This window comes from Bubalus bubalis, chromosome 19 (assembly GCF_019923935.1).
Source record: "Bubalus bubalis isolate 160015118507 breed Murrah chromosome 19, NDDB_SH_1, whole genome shotgun sequence".
Lineage (NCBI taxonomy): Eukaryota > Metazoa > Chordata > Mammalia > Artiodactyla > Bovidae > Bubalus > Bubalus bubalis.
The window spans coordinates 62,913,432-62,937,543 of record NC_059175.1 but is presented as its reverse complement, the minus strand read 5'-3'; the positions used below and the strand labels follow the sequence as shown (position 1 = coordinate 62,937,543).

General features: G+C 45.4%; 1 protein-coding gene across 1 annotated transcript in view; it reads right to left on the bottom strand.

Annotated features, from left to right (window-relative positions):
* Positions 1-5,862: 5,862 nt before the first annotated feature.
* The window catches only part of ATPSCKMT (ATP synthase c subunit lysine N-methyltransferase), a 77,839-nt gene continuing 59,589 nt past the window's right edge, over positions 5,863-24,112 (bottom strand). The window contains exon 5 of the mRNA XM_044932626.2: positions 5,863-6,212. Within this exon, the coding sequence (XP_044788561.2) occupies positions 6,111-6,212 (102 nt within the window). The 3' untranslated portion in view covers positions 5,863-6,110. The remainder of the gene's footprint in view (positions 6,213-24,112) is intronic.

Below are 24,112 nucleotides of genomic sequence, written 5' to 3'. Positions count from 1 at the left end.
GACAACAGGCCACCCCCCCCCCCCACATAGAGCGGAACTGCTCACAAAACCTCCCAAATTCTCAGGGTTTGGGCACACAGTGGGCACTGGATAACTGTCAGTGAATAAATGAATGCATGAACAAATGATGTTAACCAGGGGAAAATGAAGGTGCCTCCACAGCTTGGTCAGCAGAGAGTGGGCAGGTGTAGCTCAAGGCACTGCTAGCCCATATGGCTATTTCATGCAAATTCTTAAAAGCTGCCCCCTTCTTCAAGATTTCTGTTTATTAAAAAAAAATTCATCATAATACACCGATCTTTTTTAGAACAAGACAGTTTAGCGCCATCTGCTATAGTGAAGGTTCTGCACGGTCTGTGACGTGAGTGGCGCCTCCTGGGAACAGGTACCACTGTGCAGTGCGCAACCTGCACGGCTGTACAGGGCAGTTCTGAATCTGACAGTGAAACCAGATGAGGCACACTGACCAGGCCAGTCAGGAAAGCACTCCAAGGCTGCGAGGGGACCTCAGGAAGGACCACATGCAGCTGGTATCGACCCTTCATGCTTCAACTGCTGGAGGAGAAAAGATAGGGGGAGTGAAGCACAGGCTTCCTCCACTACCAGAGGGGCAAACATGTCTAACTTCCAGACACTGTAGTCTGGAAACGGGCCGACCAGATGTGCCAAAGAGCAAGCAGATTCATGCTGGTGGGTTGTCACCCCTGACAGGGCTCTGGTTCCAGGAGGGCAGCCTGGACAGCGGATGACTCCCACCAGGTCATACCATATTGGTCTCAAAGGTTTGGCGGAGCAGTGGTAAAGAATCTGCCCACCAGCGTAGGAGACGCAAAAGATACAGGTCGATCCCTGGGTCGGGAAGATCCCTTGGAGGAGGGCATGGCAACCCACTGCAGTATTCTTTCCTGGAATATTCCATGGACAGAGGAGTCCATGGGGTCACAACAGCCAGACACGACTGAGCACCCACATGCTGCGAGAACGGTGCTGACGTGCCCATTTTGGAGATTCTTACTCATGTCAGACACAGGGCAAATTCAGGGTTCTGAGCTCACGAAGGGTCACTGCTGATCCTTGGACTGGAGCCAAGTGTGTAAGTCTGTGGATTGGCTTTAGCCCATCTGTGTTCCAACTACAGTGCTGCCTCTGGTCCTTAGCACCCAGGAGCAGCTGGGGTGGTGGCAGATGTCTTTTAGTCTGGTGCCAGGAGGGTCACCCCAACTCTCCCTCAGTCTCCAGGTCATATGTCTGGCAGTCCTTAGAGGCGGCTGCACCCATCTCCTGCTAGGACTTTTCATATCATTGCCCCACACACTGTGTGACTTTAAAACATCCTCTCCCACTTCCATTAACATGGTGACATCACAGTCTTCTGAGTCAGTATTTTCCTTATGTTACTTTTTTTTTTAAATTTTAGATTCACAGCAAAATTGGGCTAAAACTACAGAACATTGCAGAGGATGAGATGGCTGGATGGCATCATGAACTCAATGTACATTAGTTTGAGCAAACTCTGGGAGATGGTGAAGGACAGGGAAGCCCGATGTGCTGCAGTCCAGGGGGTCACAAAGAGTCAGACACAACTGAGCAACTGAACAACAGCAACAGAGCATTGCATATACTTCCTGCCCCCCCACACACACAGAGCTTCCTTCACCATCAGTATCCATCTGGAAAATTGTTATGTCTATTATTATATTTTTTCACAAAGGAAAAATAAAATCAACATCAAAGTACAATTCACAAATGGGTGCAGAAAATTATGAGAACCACTAAGCACTTAGATCTTAATAACCAAGATAATCACAATGGTATGATCACTCACCTAGAGCCAGACATCCTGGAATGTGACATCAAGTGGGCCTTAGAAAACATCACTATGAACAAAGCTAGTGGAGGTGATGGAATTCCAGTTGAGCTATTTCAAATCCTGAAAGATGATGCAGTGAAAGTGCTGCACTCAATATGCCAGGAAATTTGGAAAACTCAGCAGTGGTCACAGGACTGGAAAAGGTCAGTTTTCATTCCAATCCCAAAGAAAGGTGATGCCAAAGAATGCTCAAACTACTGCACAATTGCACTCATCTCACACGCTAGTAAAGTAATGCTCAAAATTCTCCAAGCCAGGCTTCAGCAATATATGAACTGTGAACTCCCAGATGTTCAAGCTGGTTTTAGAAAAGGCAGAGGAACCAGAGATCAAATTGCCAACATCTGCTGGATCATCAAAAAAGCAAGAGAGTTCCAGAAAAACATCTATTTCTGCTTTATTGACTATGCCAAAGCCTTTGATTGTGTGGATCACAATAAACTGTGGGAAATTCTCAAAGAGATGGGAATACCAGACCACCTGATCTGCCTCTTGAGAAACCTATATGCAGGTCAGGAAGCAACAGTTAGAACTGGACATGGAACAACAGACTGGTTCCAAATAGGAAAAGGAGTATGTCAAGGCTGTATATTGTCATCCTGCTTATTTAACTTCTATGCATAGTACATCATGAGAAACGCTGGGCTGGAAGAAGCACAAGCTGGAATCAAGATTGCCAGGAGAAATAGCAATAACCTCAGATATGCATATGACACCACCCTTATGGCAGAAAGTGAAGAGGAACTAAAAAGCCTCTTGATGAAAGTGAAAGAGGAGAGTGAAAAAGTTGGCTTAAAGCTCAACATTCAGAAAATGAAGATCATGGCATCTGGTCCCATCACTTCATGGCAAACAGATGGGGAAACAGTGGAAACAGTGTCAGACTTTATTTTTCTGGGCTCCAAAATCACTGCAGATGGTGACTGCAGCCATGAAATTAAAAGACGCTTACTTCTTGGAAGGAAAGTTATGACCAACCTAGATAGCATATTGAAAAGCAGAGACATTACTTTGCCAACAAAGGTCCATCTAGTCAAGGCTATGGTTTTTTTTCCAGTAGTCATGTATGGATGTGAGAGTTGGACTGTGAAGAAAGCTGAGCGCCAAAGAATTGATGCTTTTGAACTGTGGTGTTGGAGAAGACTCTTGAGAGTCCCTTGGACTGCAAGGAGATCCAACCAGTCCATTCTGAAGGAGATCAGCCCTGGGATTTCTTTGGAAGGAATGATGCTAAAGCTGAAACTCCAGTACTTTGGCCACCTCATGTGAAGAGTTGACTCATTGGAAAATACCCTGATGCTGGGAGGGAGTAGGGGCAGGAGGAGAAGGAGACAACAGAGGATGAGGTGGCTGGATGGCATCACCAACTCGATGGACGTGAGTTTGAATGAACTCCGGGAGTTGGTGATGGACAGGGAGGCCTGGCGTGCTGCAATTCATAGGGTAGCAAAGAATCGGACACAACTGAGCGACTGAACTGAACTGAACTGAAGCACTTAGAATAACTCACATACATACACATGCACAATGGCCAGGACATAAGAATGAGATTCTTTATCAACTACTGGGCTCTTGGACAATTCAGGATTTGTCAGGATTCCCAGTTATGTGAGAATACCTTGTGCACTGTCTCTGGGATAACTCAGGAGACTATCGGCAAACCTTCAGGTTGACATTTTTACAGAAGTAACAGTAAATCCAAAGGAAATCTTTTATGGCTGTACTTTCCTATGTGAGTGTAGGATAAGGGACAGATGCTCTCTGAGCCAGGAGACCACTCCTCTCCCCTGGTCCGGCCCCTGGGTTGTGGAGTAGAAAGCTGTGAGCGACACTGCAAGAGAGCACATCGAAGCTTGCAGAGACGAGCATCTAAAGAGTTCAAGACACAGAAGATGTGCTGTTCTACCGTATGCTATAAAATCAGCACATTGAACACGACCACAAAGAAGTTATCATCCAAGCATTACTGCCTCCTCTGGGGAAGGGTTGCCTTCATAACCATCATTGACAAAGCACAGTAACACCTTGAGATTGTCGCTGGAAGCCAGTGTTCCCGGACGGCTGAAGGGACGGTGTCCATTGTGTGTAATACAGTGTGGCCTCGGTTAGTGCCCAGGAAAGCACACGGGCAAGATGAACTGTGTCGTTTCAGTGTAAACAGGTTCCAAAGAGCCATGTGTTGTGTGTGACAGCAAGGTGGGGGGTGTGAAATGATCGGGAACTGGTGCCTTGGACCATGAACACGATGAAGTCATGGTCCCTAGACTTGAACAGATAGAGTTGGTACCTGGAGAGGAGGAAGCAGCTTCACGTGCACTGATTGGGAAAAAAAAAAGTTCCTCAGTATCTCTTCTCTGCATGATTCTAAACCTTCCTTGATAAATCAATACACCTCAATGGAGCCATGCATTTTTTAAATACTTATTTATTTGGCTGTGTCAAGTCTTAGCTGTGGCAGGCAGGCTCTTTCATGGCTGTGCACAGACTCTCAAGCTCTGGTGTGTGGGCTCAGGAGGTGTGAAGTCTGGGCTTAGTTGCATGTGGGATCTTAGTTCCCCGCCCAGGAATTGAACCCATGTCCCCTGCATTGCAAGGAGAATTCATAACCACTGGACCACCAGGGAAGTCCCCTCATGCATTTTTGAACACATGTTTCAATCAAACTGTTAACATGGCCAGAGGCCTCACAAAAACTATTTGCCCCAGATCCCATGCAAGCTAGGGGCGGCCTTGGTAAACACCACAGCAAATACCGCTTGATGGGCTTGAGGAAAAGGAGTTAATGGGCTCACAGATGAGAGCCCAGAGAACAAGAGCATACATCTTTGGAAAATAGACAATGTGATGATACAAATGAGATTTTTAAAAAATAATAATAAAGAACTGGAAAAAAAGAATTATAGTATGCTTTGCATTTAAGAACAGTTTTGTCATCCCTATGTCTTATATTTTGGACAGAAGAGAAGAAAATCAGTTCTACACCTTGTCAGAAAAAAAAATACATTGAGATTTAGAAACTATACACACGACTGGGACATTTTCTACTCCAATAATATATCACTAACCTAGACAACAAAACCAAGAGAGAGAGACATTAATAGAGGTTTAAACAAGTGTATCTCTCAGGCAGATCCTTTAATTCCTTTAATTTTACATTAGGATATAAAATTGCTCATTCTAATGGGTTCGTAAATGCCTAGTCCTTCAGAAGCCCCATTGACAAATACACAACACAGGCAGAGGGAAATATACTGTGGTTTCTGCTCCAGCTGTATTTCCGTTTCCTAATAACAATGATGAACTTGAAGCCTGGTGTTTGCATACAGATAGGTCTAGATTCCCGTTTTGCTGCGGCTGTACAGTTAAGCATGTCACTGATGTGTTACTTCCCAGCCTCAAAACACAATTTAAAGACCACTTTATGGAGAGTGGAATTACAGCAACGTGCTTAGAGCATTAGGGCTGAGACTCTTCCCAAAACTGCTGGCAATAGGGCAAGGTTCTATGGCACATAAAAGTCAATCACACAGTCCTGAGCTGTGACAGCTCATGGGTTCTGACTCTTTTTTACACTTCTTCATGTCGCCTCCATGGTACACTGCCACCATCCCTCCCTCCATCCAGTGACCGCCGGGGCCACCCACAGTGCACACAGCAACGCACAGGGTCTGCCTTCCAGCAGCTCAGAGACGACATAAGCCGCTGGCAGAGAAGCAAGTACAATACAATGGGAACACGAGTGCATTCCTGCCACCATGAAAACACAGAGGAAGGACTGTCTGCCAGCTGGCTTCCCAGATGGCTCAGTGGTAAAATATCTGCCTGCCAATGCAGGAGATTCCGGAGATAGAGGTTCGATCCCTGGGTCAGAAAGATCCCCTGGAGTAGGAAATGGCAACCCACTCCAGCATTCTTGATTGGGAAATTGCACAGACAGCGGAGCCTGGCGGGCTACAGTCCATGGGGTCAGAAAGAGTTAGACACAACTGAGTGACTAAGCACATACACACACCCCTTTGAACCAAGCCTTGGTGAACACAAATTCAACCAGCAAAAGACAAGATGGGGTATGAGAAATGGCATCCCCCACAGGTATAAAAGCACAGAGGTGCATTTAAAAACAAAACCAACTCACAAATGCACAGCTTTCTCAGGAAACAGGGGCAGAGAGGCAGGTGGAGTGGCTGCATTGTAAGATGGGAAAGGCGCTGGAAAGTCAGGCCCAGATGACAAGCATCCTTCACTGTGAATCCAGGAGTTCACCGTGCAGGCAGCGGAGGGCCACTGAAGAGGCTTTGTGGGTTCTGTGGGTTAGCTGGTTGCTGCTGGTGGTGTTGCTTCCCTGTATAGGAAGCAGAGACGGTACGTCATCTATGGAGAAGCAACATAGAGCATGACTGTGCTGGAGATAGAAAAGAGGTGAGGGGACCAGCTAAAGGCCACCCCTGGACATGGGCACCAACCCCAAGTTCTGAGTGGAGGTGATAAAGATCCAGGGCTAGGAGTGATATTTAAGAAGAGCTTTTGCCAAGGGCTTGGTGTCCAAATGAATGGGAGGAACAGGAGAGTGGAAAATGTCCACAAGTCTCTACCTTGAGTAAACAAACAAAACCTGTGTGTATGTTAGTCACTCAGTCATGTCCAACTCTTTGCTACACCATGGGCTGTAACCTGCCAGGCTCCTCTGTCCATGGGATTCTCCAGGCAAGAATACTGGAGTAGGATGCCATTTCCTCATCCAGGGAATCTTCCCAACCCAGGGATAGAGCCCGAATTTCTTGCATTGGCAGGTGGATTCTTTACTGTTGAACCACCAAGGAAGCCCAGACCCAGACTTACAAATTCACAAGGAGAAATACAACTGTCACGTGGCCTAAACCCTCTGTTTCATGTGGCCATTGCAGTCTCTACTATGCGTAACCTGGGGAGAAAACTTATGAGTGGTTACTGGTGAGCAGGAGGTCAGGCCCTGTGACCCACGTGGTCTCCTGCATGGTGGGCACAGACTGGGGGTCTGATGTGCTCCAGCCTCCAACCTCCTACCTGGGCACCCCCACAGGCACTGTGAGCATTTGTCTCGCTCTGGTCTCCTTTCTCTGTTCTCCTCTGGTCAAGGTTTCTATTGTCCCTCTCCATCAGATCACTTCCTAAATCCTACCATTTCACACCAGCATCATCCCTGCTCCCTAGTGCCAGCAGAAATGGAGCCCAAACGCTGTGCTGAGGCTGTCTGGGGTCAGGCCACATCTCCCTTCCAGACTCACTTCCTTCAGTAGGATTGCACCGTCTGATGCACTACAGAGGGGTTAGCTGTGGTGTCTGTCTCCTGCTCACTCCCGAGCCCAGGGTCCTCTTTTTGGTTGTAGTAGTGATGACTGTCTGCATCAGTTGAGCCCTTTCTCTGCACTAAGGGCTGCTGAACACCTATTGATCCATCTAGTCTTCAACCCTGGGGCATTATACAAGCCTTTGAATCCAGCCCTGAGCCTGGAGTCTACAATCTCAAAGATCCCACCATCTGTAACTTCCACGTCTGCATGGCCCTTCCATGGTCCACATGGCACTGTGTGTAATCAACACGCAAATAGGTCAGATTTCTACTGTGAAAAAATCATGGATTAGAATCACGAAAGGTGGCGCTAGTGGTAAAGACCCTGTCTGCCAACGCAGGAGACATAAGAGAGGAGAGTTCAATCCCTGGGTCGGGAAGGTCCCCTGGAGAAGGAAATGGCAACCCACTCCAGAAATCTTGCCTGGAAAATCCCATGGATGGAGGGCTACACTGGCGGACTACAGTGTCACAAAGAGCCAGACACGACTGAAGCAACTTAGCACCCACTTAGCATCAAGACCCTTAAAATTAAATGCTTCAGTATTTTTAAAACCAGATACCTTCCTTTACAATAAAATGAGATTGTCAAGACTTCTTGCCTGATTTTAAAATCTGTATTTACTTTACACACACCTCTTGGATATGTCAGATGGCATTTCTTTTCAAACACCCTGTCATTCAGACCATTCCTTCCCAGATCTCCAAAGCAGTCTGAATTGACAAGGTTTTACTGTGTGAAGTGATCTCCAGCTGTGGCATCAAGTAGGGTTAAGCATCTTAACTTCAGTTTGCCTTCTTGAGTGTAAAAGCTGGCTCTGCCACAAACTTGCTGAGTGATCTCCTTGTCGTTGCTCAGTCACTGAATCGTGTCCGACTCTCTGCAACCCCATGGACTGCAGTATGTCAGGCTTCCCTGTCCCTCACTATCTCCCAGAGTTTCCTTAGATTCACATCCATTGAGTCGGTGATGCTATTCAACCATAACCTCTCTGACTCACATTTCTGCATCAGTTTCTGCATGGGTGATAATCAAGACCATGCACCCATCACTGGTGAGGTCAGCTGATAACCTTGGTACAGAGTGGCAGAGAATAAATACTCAATAAACACCGGCTGTCACTATTCTACACTATGTTCTAAAGACGTGGTTGAATATTTCATTTTTTTTGGAATGAGATGTAAAATTGTCTTGGTTCAATTCTATTCAAGAAAATATAATAAATAAATATTAAAATGAGGTCAAATCACACACTTGTTTTGGATGGATGGCTAATCTCTTTGTTTTCTCCTGCATGGGTCTCTTGAGGACTTCCCTGATAGCTCAGTTGGTAAAGAATCCACCTGCAATGCAGGAGAACCCGGTTCAATTCCTGGGTTGGGAAGATCTGCTGCAGAAGGAATAGGCTACCCACTCCAATATTCTTGGGCTTCCCTGGTGGCTCAGCTGGTAAAGAATCTGCGGGCAATGCGGGAGACCTGGGTTCGATCCCTGGGTTGAGAAGATCCCCTGGAGAAGGGAAAGGCTACCCAGTCCAGTATTCTGGCCTGGAGAATTCCTGTGGACTGTGTGATCCACGGGGTCTCTTGAAAGAAGGAACACCGTGCGTCTGTGCCATGAGCAGCAGCACTGAGTCACTACTAAAAGAGAGGAAAACTCGGGACTCAATTCTGAATCTTTCAGACAGTCTCACTATCTTCCAAACACTGCCCCACATCTTGAGATACTTTAAAATCGATAAGAATAGATTTGGCAGCAGAAGCACATAGTATCTGAAAACAATAAGGTAAAATATACTCCCATTCAACTTTCAGGACTCTGTGTATTACAGGTGAGTTTTTAGTTTTAGCTAACTTTCCCCCTCTTTCTTCCCTTTTTGCTCCAGTTGTTAGTATCTGAGGGTCAGAGAGAGTTCAGTTGCACAGAGGAGAAAGTGCTCAGTGCTGAATGGCTCTGTCAGGCTCCTGTATTTAAGGGGACAGAATTGCATATCACAGGAAAATGATTGTTCTGCTGCCTTTTCATTAACAATTTGTCTAAAAGGAGACAGATTTAACTGCTCCTGTTGAAACTGGGAAGCAACAAATTGAATGTGTTCCATAAGGATTATGTCATACTTCAAACATACGGTGAGCTACAAACACCAAGACGGCGCATTTGGAAATACTGGTGAATTCCTTGTTATTTGGTGACTGTTTAATTGAGCGGCCATATATACTACTTTAAAAAAAAAGGAACTTGTCAGTATCTACACAATCTCACATGAAATATTGTAATGATTTTCTTTTATATATATATTTTTGGTCCCTGACACATCACAGAAAAATTTCTTTGGGAGACCTGTACAGAAGGTTATTAAGAAAATGGTAGCTACAAAAAGCATCCCAGGTCAGCATTATCCAGGGCTAGATCACACCCATGGCCTGAGGAAAACAGAGGGTATTTTCAGCCATAGGAAAGTCCCTTGGGACATTAGAAGTCCAGCAGGACACCAGGCGATCCTTCCACAGACAGGACTGTCCCACACTCTGCAAGACACAATGTCCCTGGGCCATGCACACTAAATGCTATCAAGAGCAGAGGCCCTTCTATTCATGCCTGGAGAATCCCATGGACAGAGGAGCTTGGTGGGCTATAGTCCTTAGGGTCACAGAGTCGGACACAACTGAAGTGACTTAGCACACTCCCCATCATTGTGACAACCAAAAATGCCTCCTCCAATTTCCACAGTGTAGCACTGCTCAGGGAAAATCACTCCTACAGCAAGCCACGAGAAATGGCTTGCTAAGATCTAAACCATAAGATCCAGAGAGAAAAATCAAGGAGGTGGGGGGTGGGGTGCACTTATCTGGGATTCTGCCTCCTGCCAATCAAACAGTTCAGGCTCCACCCCCAGGCCCTTTCCCCGGGGGTAGTCTCACAAGTATTGGAACACAAGCAAAGGTTCCTCTTGGCAAAGCCATCTCAGGACAAAACTCACATTTTATGTTCTAATTTCTTTGACATTCAATTTATGCTCTGCCCCACATACATCCCTATCATGGAGGTAAATTTACTTAGGACTCTCTGATGGCTCAGCAGGTCAAGAATCCACCTGCAACACAGGAGATGCGGGTTCCATTCCCGGGTCAGGGAGATCCCCTGGAGCAGGGCAGGGCCACCCACTTCAATATTCTTGCCTGGAGAATCCCAAGGACAGAGGAGCCTGGCGGGTTGCAGTCCATGGGGTCACAAAGAATCAGACGGACCTGAAGTGGCTGAGCGTGCACTTGAAGATGAAAGGTTTCCACCTCAAAAGAGCAAAGTGCAAAGCTGATGTGCTGTTACACCAGTGAGGGAATGATCCTTGGTCTTCTTGATGGTCCCCAAATAATCCCCAGCCTGGAGACACTCAGTCTGCCAACAACTGGCACTGATTCTGGATGGAACTTGAGTGTCTGTGCATTTTCACTTTGTGGTTGGCATCTCCCTGCCTGCTTTGCAGAATCGCAGCCGCCTGGAGGTTGAACATAACGGCCACAGTTGCAGTAGCAGAACCAGGCTCTGTGACTTCCTCTACAGAGGTGCCTCTAGTGTTCAGAGGAAACAAAGGGCCAAATGAGGAGTTACATCAAGGAGAGAATTACCATAAAACACTCATCAGACACTAGTTATCTTACCCACGTGCTCTACACAGGAGGGGGGTACTGGGCTGCCTTTCAGGGGTAAGTCCACATGAGAAGGATCTTTAGAGGCCCTAATGCCAGCCATTTCTCCCTGCCCTCACGCATTAATATGCATTTCTTGCACAATGATGTGTACTGCTACTAATACTAAACACATGGTAAAAATGAGACCCAGTCCCTACGTCTAAGCAGTGCCAATTGAGGCTGCTGATGCTGTAACAGATAAACACAGCATCCTCGAGAACACCGCAGGTAGGGCAGGGACAGGGGTTGGCAGGAGGCAGTGATAACTTCCCCCCAAATAAAATGCCTGAGATCCTGAAATGATTGGGGCAAACGGGTGTCATATGCCTGAATGACCGAGAACATTAAAAACTGGAAGCAAGTTTTGTGTCTAGACAGAGCTGAGTCTAGGAACCTATTTGATATGCAATTTTCTACTTAGCAGAGCAAGTACACAGAATTCAATTTGGGGGTGATCTGTATTCTATTCAGTTTCCATAATAGCATTCAAAGGTAGGCAGGGACAGGGGAATTTATCTTCCTGCAAATTCACTCCCTAGGGGTCCGCTGGCTCACAGCGGGTTTCAGTGCAAGCTAGGAGGATGGCAGAACAGACAACAACAAGAAATTACAGCCACAAATCGCCCTGCGGGAGCCTCACTACCAGAGCCACTGGCTTCTGCCTGCTCCTGTAATTGCAGACCCCAAACTGCGGGAAAAGGGATAACTAACCTGGACCAAAAAACAAAAAACAACAACAAAAAAAGTCTCTTCCACTACCTACAGAGCTGGTGTTGCTCTAGTCTAGGGCAGAAAATCTTTTCTAACATATTTCCTTGAGCTAAAATATTACCATTTCATCACATTTTATCATTTCTAAAATTTGGAATGTGTTTTGCAAACAGCCCATTTCAAGCAATAGTATTTTGTTCTCATCACACCAAAAATACTGTTATTTAATTGATAATGCATTTTACAATCAGTGATATCTGAGGATCTAGGAAATTCAGTAATTGCCATGAGTTAAGAAGTATCTTACAGAACAACTAGAAAAATAATACTGAATGGCTAAGTGTTGCTTCCCACACACATCCATGTCGTCAAGAGTTTTTTTATTTTTATCCCAGCGACCCTGTGGTTCACCTTTTGGGATTTCCAGGGAACTATTAGACCTACCCTACACTTGGGCTTCCCAGATTGCTCAGTGATATAGAATCTGCCTGCCAGTGCAGAGATTGAAACTCGGGTTCAGTCTCTGGGTCGGGAAGATCCCCTTGAGGAAGAAATGGCAACCCACTCCAGTATTCTTGCCTGGAAAATCCCATGGACAGAGGAGGCCAGCAGGCTACAGTCCATGGGGTCGCAAAGAGTCGGATATGACTCAGCGACTAAAAAACAACAAAGCCTTCACTTAAGTCCTTGCAAGATAGACCTCCTGCCCAAGCTCTCCCCCCACCCCCCGAGGAATAGCCCACCTCTCATCAGTCAGCGGGCACACCAAGCAGAGACAGAGGGGTGGAGTTAAACCTCTGAGCTCAGCCCATGTCACATTCTTGATTTTAAGAAAGGAGTGCCCCAAGGCCACCGCTGCCTTCTGCCTCTGTTGGGGACCTGGGGACAGTGAGTCAGCACCCCTGCAGTGCTGCAGAAAGCTCAGCTGCCTCCTCGATCAGCAGCCCAGCTTCAGGAACGACCAGGCAAAGTGGTCCATTTCTTGGAAACACCTGACTGACAATGATCGTCTTGGAGAAAAGTATCAGAGCTCAGGCATGATGTTGATCTGGTGCTGGGATGGAGCTAATGGCAGGGACTCACTTGCTGCATGGTGGGGTCACCTGTAACCTTTCATCCTCTTGTTCATTCATCCTCCATGGCTATTAAATCTCAGACCTCGCATCTTGGGCCTCAGCATAACTCACTAAGAAAAAATCAAAAACGCTGCACTGTAGACATCTCTTTTCAAAGTCTTCATCCCAGGACCAGGGGAAAATTTTTTCCTCCTAACCAATCTAGGATTTTCATGAAAGTGTTAGCCACTCAGTCAAGTTGAACTCTTTGTAGCTCCATGGACTGTGGCTCGCTAGGCTCCTCTGTCCATGAGATTTCCCAGGCAAGAATACTGGAGCGGGTTGCTATTCCATTCTCCAGGGGGTCTTCCCAACCCAAGGATCGAATCCAGGTATCCTGCATTGCAGGTAGATTCTTTACTGTCTGAGCCACCAGGGGATCCCAGGACTTTCATGAAAAGCAGCTAAATGCCGAACAAGGTTCAGAGAGCTTTAGAAAGGGCTAGAAACTTCCCCACCCATGGCCAACAACCTTGAAAAGGCCAGTGGTGACTTGAAAGCTGAGTCCATTTAAGGAGCTGTTAATAGCCTGAGCAGTAACACAGAAAAGCCAGGAAATATCCATTATCCACGGGAGCCTGGCCAAGCCAGGCAACTATCAAAACACCTACAGAAGCAACCTTTGAGGTGGGAAATGAGAGGAGAGCGATGAAAAAAAAACAGACGTTGTCAAGAAATGCAGTTTTACTGAAAGAAAAAAGCTAAAGGGAAATACAAGGCTAATATTTGAGAGTGAGAAAAATATATGACTTCTCTGCTATTGTTTGGGAATTAAAAATTGGGAGACACAATAAACCTACATTAAGCTTTACAAACTTCATTTTTAAAAATGTTGTTAATGGCATTGTTTACCAGACATCGTGAAAAGATGAAAGTCACCGTGTGCGAGTATATTCATGGGGAAAGATGCTGTTGCTGGTGTTCAGTCACTCAGTCGTGTCTGACTCTTTGCAACCCCACGGACTGCAGCACGTCGGTATCTCCCGGAGTTTGTTCTAACTCATGTCCATTGAGTCAATGATGTCATCCAACCATCTCATTCTCTGTCACCGCCTTCTCCTCCCGCCTTCAATCTTTCCCAGCATCAGGGTCTTCTCCAATGTGTCGGCTCTCCACATCAGGTGGCCAAAGTATTGGAGCTTCAGCTTCAGCATCAGTCCTTCCAATGAATATTCAGGGTTGATTTCCTTTAGGATGGACTGGTTGGATCTCCTTGCTGTCCAAGGGGCTCTCAAGAGTCTTCTCCAACACCACAGCTTGAAAGCATCAATTCTTCGGTGCTCAGCCTTCTTTAAAGTCAGACGATAAAGGAAAAGATGGGATTCCAGAATAATGAAGAGGCCTGACTGTGTGTGGATGGCAGCTACACGCTGAGTGCTCCAAGGTCCCAGAGAACCGCAGAAGCACAAGGCAGAAGGCGCTGGGGGACAAACGCCACCCACCACCTGGGAGCCCCCCGGTGGGTTGTCCCATGAGTGAGCAACAAATGCCTGAGACTTAGAGGTCTGCTTGGCCAGCAGCTGGTGTGACCCGAACAAACACACAGCTCTCTCTCTACTGAGGCACCATCTTGACATGTCCCATGTTTCATGTCCCATGGGCCCACATCTATAAAACGGAAGTATTAATATTTACAGGTGTGTTGCTGTAATTGATGGGAAGGCGATGGGAATCTGAACCTGGAACATTACAAATTTTCAGTACAAGCTTGGATTTGGTTTCCTCCAAGGAATAGAGACAAAGACAGAGAATAGGAACTGCAATGAGGTAAATAAAATTTAACAGCATCACTAATAACAAGAAATAGCTTATTAGAAACAGATATAAGGGGGAAATAAAATGTTTACATACGGCCTTGTTCTATATAATGGGAGGCATTGTGTGTGTGTGTGTGTGTGTGCACATGTGCATGTGCTCAGTCATGTCTGACTCGTTATAACCCCGTGGACTACAGTCTGCAGACTCCTCTGTCCATGGGATTCTCCAGGCAAGAATACTGGAGTGGGTTGCCATTCCCTTCTGCAGGGGATCTTCGCCACCCAGGGATTGAATCCAGGTCTCTTACACCTCCTGCATTGGCAGGCGGATTCTTTACCACTGAGCCACCAGGGAAGCCCCACTGCTCTGTCATTAACTGAATAACCCAAACACAACACCTATACCTATGAAGCTATCCACAGTTTCTCCCAGGTCTCAGAGAAACAAAATAAGACTTATACTTTCCATTTGAAGGAAAAGGTCATAAAGAAATGAAAACACCAAAGTCTGGGAGTATCTGGTCCAGCCATCTGATTGCCGGGGTCCAGCCCCGGCTGATCCAGGGTATTCGAAGCGGGGACGGCGTCGGCAAGGATGAGGATACAATAGCTTCAATTAGATATTAATTAAAGATATAAAGAGTAATAGAATGAGGATAGCTCAGTAGGAAAATTCAGTGGAGGAAAGAGGCTGAGTAGCTTGGTTTACGCGGGAGACCAATAAAACTTCAAGACAAGAAGTTTGCACCACTTACGTAGGCCACAGGCGTCCTTCCGTTCTCCCAAAGGAGAGGAGACACTGAGGCCTCCCCGGTCGGATCTTAGAAGCTCAGGCATAATTAGCAAGCATGGCGGGTTCCGCGCTCCAGATGGAGACTCAGCCAGAATTTGAGAGAGAGAGCGACATGGGGAGACCAAGTTTCAGTGAACAAGGCCCACACTTTATTTTCCAAAGTAGTTTTTATACCTTAAGTTGTGCATAGAGGATAATGGGGGAAGGGGTGGAGTCATTCAAGGGCAGCAGTTCCTGGTCCTAATCGAAGCCAGGCTTTCAAACTTATCATATGCAAAAGTTCAGGTAAATTACATCATCTTCTGGCCAGGAGGCCTGTTAACATTTTAAGAAACTTATCTTTCTCTAAAGGTGATTATTCCAAAGTCAGGCACCAGCCTCCAAAAAAGCATTGGACAAAGCTGCATTCCTATAGGGCAAAGGTGAGGTGGGCTCAATCAAGAAAAGAATTAACTCAAGGGTCCAAGGTTACAAACATTGAAGCTACTACTTACATTTCTATACACCCATTATATCAATCAATACACTGCCAAGGACACAGTAGGTAAGGAGTATGGAGACTTAGCAGCAAACATTGGCCCAATAAGTGAAAAACCCTTCACCAATACAATTTCTAATCAATCTTTTAACTGCTCAAAGGAATCTGTGTTTAGACAGTTTAGAACATCTCCTGCCTCTCACAGTTGGGAGGCTCTGAACAATCACATGTGGCCGGAAAAACCTATTCAGGCAGGCTAGAGGATTTCCAAAGGAGTTTGTAGGTTGAAACACTGTCACACCCAGGAATTATTAACTGGAGCTGTAAGCTAACTCTTTTTTCAGAGAGAGGTAGTGGGGGACAGCCCCCGTAAAGTCAGAGGTGTAGGTGAAAGCACAAAGCTGAAAGTAGGCAGACTCTGGTTTTGGGGGTAGATGCTGGAGAATTTCCAGGGGGACTCTTGAGGCTCAATCCCGCCTTTGAGTGTGCCGAACCTCCTTCCTCATGACCTTTGCCATGGGCGGAGCTCCTGCTCCCGGCAGTGATAGAATTCCAGTTGAGCTATTCCAGATCCTGAAAGATGATGCTGTAGAAAGTGCTGCACTCAATATGCAATATGCACTCAATATGCAATATGCCGGCTCCCGACATCTGATGAGCACATAAAATCTGGAAAATACGCCATCAGTGAAGCAGACATCCACCATGTCTCCCCTCCCCCAGCACTATTTCCCTTGTTCAAGGCACAGAATCCTGAAGGCCTTTACAAACTTTTCCACCACTCAACTCTGTGGTTGAGAGCCTGACTCCACCCTCCCCGCCCCTCACTCAAGGTCCGTGCCTGCCTGGCTAAAGTCAAACAGATTATTGCATCCGCCAGCCATGGAGACTGATTTGCGCATGGACTTGGGAGCTGGGCCAGACCACGGAGTCTAGCCAGGGTATTAAGACTGCCTGGAATGGAAAGCGCGAGTCAGTCCCCATCAGTATGCTACTGCAACAGCAAAGAGGGTGGCTACGAGCTCCAGCAAGCATCTGAATTCTCAAAGGATTGCTCGAGTAAGATGAGGGCTGGGGTGCAGCGCGGGTGAAGTCTTCTCCACTGGGCCTCCCACACAGTGCTGTCCTAACAAAGGGTAACTGTCCCAGTGTGCCTGGAGTTACTCAAACCAGGAAGCAGTGATGGGAGAGGGAAGTGGGGTGACAGGAAGCCTGCCACTTGCCAGGGGATTTTGACAGCAACCCTCCCCAGGTGAGCTGCAGGGATTAAAAAGTGAAATCTCACCTCCCTAGTCTGTGCTTTGTATTTGGGGGTTTCTTTTTCTGATGATAGGAAATAGCACATGCTCATTGTATGTTTGTGTGCTTAGTCGCTCAGTCGTGTCCCACTCTGTGCAACCCCATGGATGGTAGCCGGCCCAGTAATTAGTAGATGTATACCCAGTAGCACTTTCTATACCTGTATCAATATATGTGACTTTTCTATGATCAAACGATCATTGCGTTTTAATGATCCAGAAGTAATGTGGGCTTGCAATACTGTGAAAATGCAAATTAATTATTGCTATTCATAAATCCATGAGGTTGCAAAGAGTTGGATACAACTGAGCAACTAACACTAACTAACTAATTAATATAAGCATAACTCAACTTTTAATAATAATCTTCAGGCTCCTGATACTTTCCCTATAGTCTTTTTTCAGTATTTATTTATTTACTTGGCTTTGCCCAGTCTTAGTTGTGGCATGTGGGATCTAGTTCCCCAACCAGGGATTGGACCCAGAATCCCTGCACTGGGACTCTTAGCCACTGAACCACCAGGGAAGTCCCTTCCCTATAGCTTTTTCTTTCCTACCTACCTCCACGCAAAGCAAAATGCTTGGTTTCCTCATCTCTGTGCATAAAGGTAACATGTTTGGCTGAGGCAGTTGGATGACACAGACTAAGCTGGGCCAGTCACCCCCCTGAAGGACAGGAGTGTCTTCCAAATGCTGGGGTGTCACTGGCCTGGGTGCTCCTATAAGCAAGATGAAGCCACGGTACCTTTGCCACAGTACCTTTTGGTTGATGATGAGTGATGCTGCCTCTGGTCTCAGAAGACAGATCTCACTGTCCAGGGGTGAGGGATGGTCCTAAAACCCACCAGTTGCAGGAAGTCTCTTTGTCCTCTAAAAGATGGAAGAAAGCCATGGAAGCATCACATCAATGCCCGAGGCCCAGCTTAGAAATGGGAATCTAGAACCTGCCGTGGACCCTGAGGATCTGATGTGAGTGGGGGAGGGGGCCCCTGGAGACATCACAGTGCCCCATGGGCAGGCAGGGGGGAACCCCATAAGCCGCACACCCTCCTCTGTGCTGAAATAGCTGCAGTCTCCAGCTAGGTGCCCAATTCTCGCCACCATTAGTTGACTCCATGAATACAAACTCCCTTTTAGAAAATGGGCTTCCCTGGTGGCTCACACAGAAAAGAACCTGCCCACAATGTGGAAGACACAGGTTGGATTCCTAGGTTGGGAAGATCCCCTGGAGAAAGGCAGGGCTACCCACTCCAGTATTCTTGCCTAGAGGATACCATGGACAGAGGAGCCTGGTGGTCTACAGTCCAGAGGGTCCCAAAGAGTTGGACACGACTGAGTGACTAACACTTTTCAATTCTAGAAAATATACTCATTTTTCTTTTAATTTCATGCCACATTTAACTGAGCCTGGAGCCCAGTGTGTGTTGGAGAGAAGTCAGACTGTCTGGATTCCAGCATCAATTCCATCACTGATTAGGTACAACACAGGCTGAGTTGTCTAACATCTGTCCTGAGGTTTTCTCATCTGTAAACTGAGGATAAAATACATCTCTCAGAGACACTTTATTAAAATCAGGAAGAATACATTTTTTTTAATGCAGGCAAAAAACAACAGAATAAAACCACACATAAAGCTGAGGAAGTGAAGTGAAAGTTGGTCAGTCGTGTCCGACTCTTTGCAACTCCATGAATACAATCCATGGAATTCTCCAGGCCAGAATACTGGAGTGGTAGCCTTTCCCTTCTCCAGGGCATCTTTCCAACCCAGAGATTGAACCCAGGTCTCCGGCATTGTGGGTGGATTCTTTACCAGCTGAGCTTTAAGGGAAGTCCAAAAATACTGGAGTGGGTAGCCTATCCCTTCTCCAGTGGATCTTCCAGACCCAGGAATCGAACCAGGATCTCCTGCATTGCAGGCAGATTCTTTATCAACTGAGCTATCAGGGAACCCCCAGCTATCAGGCGGCTCAGCTGGTAAAGAATCCACCTGTAAAATGGGAGACCTGGGTTCAACCCCTGGGTTGGGAAGATTCCTTAGAGAGGGGAACAGCTAGCCACTCCAGTATTCTGGCCTAGAGAATTCCATGGACTGTATAGTTCATGGGGTCCATAGGGTCGCAGAGTCAGGCACGACTGAGTGACTTTTACTAAACTTGAAGAAAAAAAAAAGGCTGAGGAGGTGCTCAGTAAATGGAGCTACTCCGAAAATGAAAGTATTTGCAGGGAAGCCAGGCACAGGGGCTTCCCCTATGGCTCAGCAGGTAGAGAATCCTCCTGCAAAGCAGGAAACACAGATTCAACCCTTGGGTGGGGAAGACTCCTGGGAAAAGGAAACGGCAACCCATTCCAGTGTTCTTGCCTAGAAAATCCCATTGACAGAGGAGCCTGGTGGGCTACAGTCCAAAGTGTCCCTAAGAGTGGGACACAATTGAGCAACTTCACACACACACACACACACACACACACACACACACACGGGCATGTGAAGGTAGGAGGAAGTCACTTGAGAAGGGAGACCCCTACTGGCCTAAGATGAGGGTGGCTCCAGAGCTGGCCAGCCCTTAGTTCAAGTCCACACTACTCACCAGCTGTGCAACCATCAGCCAGCAACTGAGCTTTTCCAAGCCTCTGGATCCTCATCTACAAAAGGTTTATCAAGAGTACCTACCCCTAGAGTACTAATGGAAACTATATCAGGCCATGCAATTCAAAGTCTAACAACAATTAGCAAAATGTTGATGGTGATTGAAGCTGGGTGATAAGCACATGGAGAATCATATTTTTGCCTTCCCTGTTGTTGTACATTTGCAGTTATCCCTAAGTTTTTTTTATTTTGTAACCAAGTACTTAGGACAGTCCTGGCACATAATCACATACATTATTATTAATAATATGCTTAATATCAACGTCATTGCTTGTTGATCAGTCTCTAAGTTTAGTTCAACTCTTTGCAACCCCATGGACTGCAGCATACCAGGCTCCTCTATTCTCCACTATCTTCCAGAAGAAGTGAAGTTGCTCAGTCGTGTCTGACTCTTTGCGACCCCATGGACTGTAGCCTACCAGGCTCCTCTGTCCATGGGATTTTCCAGGCAATAGTACAGGAGTGGATTGCCATTTCCTTATCCAGGGGATCTTCCTGACCCAGGGATCGAACCCAGGTCTCCCGCATTGTAGACAGACGCTTAACCATCTGAGCCATTTGCTCAAATTCATGTAACTTGAGTCAGTGATGCTATCCAACCATCTCATCCTCTGCCACTCCTTTTTCCTTTTGCCTTCAATCTTTCCCAGAATCAGGGTCTTTTCCAATGAGTCAGCTCTTCGAATCAGATGGCCAAAGGATTGGAGTTCAGCATCAGTCCTTCCAATGAGCATTCAGCATTGATTTCCTTTTAGGATTGACTGCTTTGATCTCCTTGCTGTCCAAGGGACTCTCAAGAGTCTTCTCCAGCACCACAATTCAAAAGCATCAATTCTTTGACACTCAGCCTTCTTTATGGCCCAATTCTCACATCCATACATGACCACTGGGGAAAAACTGTTGCTTTGACTATACAGACTTTTGTCTGCAAAGTGATATTTCTGCTTTTAAATGCCCATTAGCCCTTTTGTAATAATCAAAATAATTTCTAAGAGAGTCTTCTGTAAAAGAGAGATGCTTTTACACTCCACTCTTGGCATCTGGAAGATCATGGACCCCTTGAAGAATGTGATGAAATCTGTGGACCCACGTCCCATAAATAGGAAGTGCCCTGCTCCCTTGGTCACAAAGCCAGCCCAGGGAACCCCAGGAACTCCAGGGACCCAGGCTGACGATGGGGAAGGAACAGAACGGCAGTGATTCTCTGCCGTCTTGCAGAGAGCTTCCTGGCTTCCCTGGGGCGACAGTGTATTGTGGGCTATCACTGAAGGAAGAAGGACTCAAATGATGGAGCAGCTCTCAGTAGGAGAACAGCCAATCTAACAGAGATAACAAGCAAGACTTGTCTCATCTGTATGGTTGCTATTTCTTTTCCTACCTCAGGACATTTATCTGAACGTATTTTCCTTTTCATTTCCAGTTAGCATATGAAAGAAGTTTTAGTGCCATAATTTTAGATATCTGAAAATTTGGTCTAACTGTATTAGCCATCACAGTCTTGGGTTGAATCTTCTCCACAGCAATAAATCTCAGGAAACAATAAAAGTAAGATGATGCAGTCTATCATTTCTGATTCCAATACTATTCCAGGTTTAACATATGGCTTTTATGTCTTTGTTAACATTTTTATCTAGCTTTGTGAAAAATAGATGAAAAAATATTTAACATGGTACAAAATGTAACCATGAAATAAAAGCTCTAGGTAAAGCCATAAGCAAGAATAATCAGCTACAAAAATACCTCTCAAGTTGAATAAAATAAAGTTTCAGCTGAACTATCGATTTTGAATACAATTACAGCCCCGTAGTTAGCAGGTCGTTCAGAAATAGATATTTTAGTGTTCTACTTTTCAAATTACAATGTGGAACTTCAAGCAATAAAGGGCAGTTTGAAGAAGTGAAAAGTCATAAAATGGGAAATGTAACATACCTAGCATGAACAAGGGGAAAGGAAAGTGTGCGGAGCGTTAAATGGGACTGGAATCACTGCAAAATTTTAGGAACAGCAATACCACCGATCAGCAACTCCCAAGACAGTGTATGGTAAGGAAGGCTGGATGAGTTAAGCTTAAGGAAAAAAGACTAAGTATTCAAATAAATGTTGAGAAGTAAACATAGACAGTGTTTGTTAAAATTAAAATCAGTGCTGTTAAATGGAATTATCAGTAGTTAATTGCTATGACAACTGCAACTCCAGGATTAATTACATTTAAAATTAAATTAAACACTCAAGAAAAGTTCATTAAAGTGATTATTTACTCAATTTGGTAAACTTCTTGTCTAAATGGTACTCACTATGCTCCATGAAAAAAAAAGGCAAAGCTGAGCTCACAACATCAATAAAAAACACCTACAACCAACAAGGAAAAAAAAAACTCAATGCACGCAGGAGAGTTAAAGATCTTGAAACAAACCTACCCGTGGCTCCAGAAGAAGACACCATATCTATCTCCCAAAGCAGTTTTTTTCTATAAATACCCTTAAAAAGATAGCCTGGAACAGAAGCTGCCAGTGTCTCGTCTATGAGATGTGCAGAAACACAAAGGACAATTACAGCGACACAGACTCCTCTTCACCAGCATGAGATGCTGGAAGACAGTGGAATAATATTATTGAAGTGACGAAAAAGTAATAACCTGGAATTTTATCCTCTCAAGAGGAAGGGCAAAATAAAAAGATTCTCAGATAAATGTAGCTATTAGGACGAACTATTCAGATTCAAATATACCCATTTATGCAGAGTTCCAAAGAATAACAAGGAGAGATAAGAAAGCCCTCCTCAGTGATCAATGCAAAGAAATAGAAGAAAACAATAGAATGGGAAAGACTGGAGATCTGTTCAAAAAAATTAGAGATACCAAGGGAACATTTTATGCAAAGAAGGGCACAATAAAGGACAGAAATGGTATGGACCTAAAAGAAGTAGAAGATATTAAGAGCTGGCAAGAATACACAGAAGAATTATACAAAAAAGATGTTCATGACCCAGAAAACCACGATGGTGTGATCACTCACCTAGAACCAGACATCCTGGAATGCGAAGTCAAGTGGGCCTTAGGAAGCATCACTATGAACAAAGCTAATGGAGGTGATGGAATTCCAGTTGAGCTATTTCAAATCCTAAAAGATGATAACGTTAAAGTACTGAACTCAATATGCCAGCAAATTTGGAAAACTCAGCAGTGGCCACAGGACTGGAAAAGGTCAGTTTTCATTCCAAACCTAAAGAAAGGCAATGCCAAAGGATGTTCAAACTACTGCACAATTGCACTCATCTCACACACTAGCAAAGAAATGCTCAAAATTCTTCAAGCCAGGCTTCAACAGCATGTGAACCGTGAACTTCCAGATGTTCAAGCTGGATTTAGAAAAGGCAGAGGAACCAGAGATCAAATTGCCAACATCCGTTGAATCATCAAAAAAGCAAGAGTTCCCAAAAAACATCTACTTCTGCTTTATTGACTACACCAAAGCCTTTGACTGTGTGAATCACAACAAACTGTGGAAAATTCTTAAAGAGATGGGAATACCAGACCACCTGACCTGCCTCCTGAGAAATCTGTATGCAGGTCAAGAAACAACAGTTAGAACTGGACATGGAACATCAGACTGGTTCCAAATCAGGAAAGGAGTACATCAAGGCTGTATATTGTCACCCTCCCTATTTAACTTATATGTAGAATACATCATGCAAAATGCTGGGCTGGATGAAGCACAAACTGGAATCAAGATTGCCAGGAGAAATATCAATAACCTCAGATACGCAGATGATACTACCCTTATGGCAGAAAGCAAAGAAGAACTAAAGAGCCTCTTGATGAAAGTGAAAGAGGAAAGTGAAAAAGTTGGCTTAAAATTGAACATTCAAAAAACGAAGATCACGGCATCTGGTCCCATCACTTCATGGCAAATAGATGGGGAAACAATGGAAACAGTGAGAGACTTTTTAATTTATTTAATTGGAAGCTAATTACTTTACAATATTGTAGTGGTTTTTGCCATACATTGACATGAATCATCCATGGGTGTACATGTGTCTCCCCTCCTGAACCCACCTCCCACCTCCCTCCCCATCCCATCCCTCAGGGTCATCCCAGTGCACCGGACCTGAGTGCCCTGAGAGACTTTATTTGGGGGACTCCAAAATCACTGCCGATGGTGACTACAGCCATGAAATTAAAAGCACTTGCTCCTTGGAAGAGAAATTATGACCAACCTAGACAGCATATTAAAAAGCAGAGACATCACTTTGCCAACAAAGGTCCATCTAGTCAAAGCTATGGTTTTTCCATAGTCATGTATGGATGTGAGAATTGGACTATAAAGAAAACTGAGCGCCACAGAATTGATGCTTTTGAATTTTGGAGAAGACTCTGGAGAGTCCCTTGGACTGCAAGAGGACCCAACCAGTCCATCCTAAAGGAAATC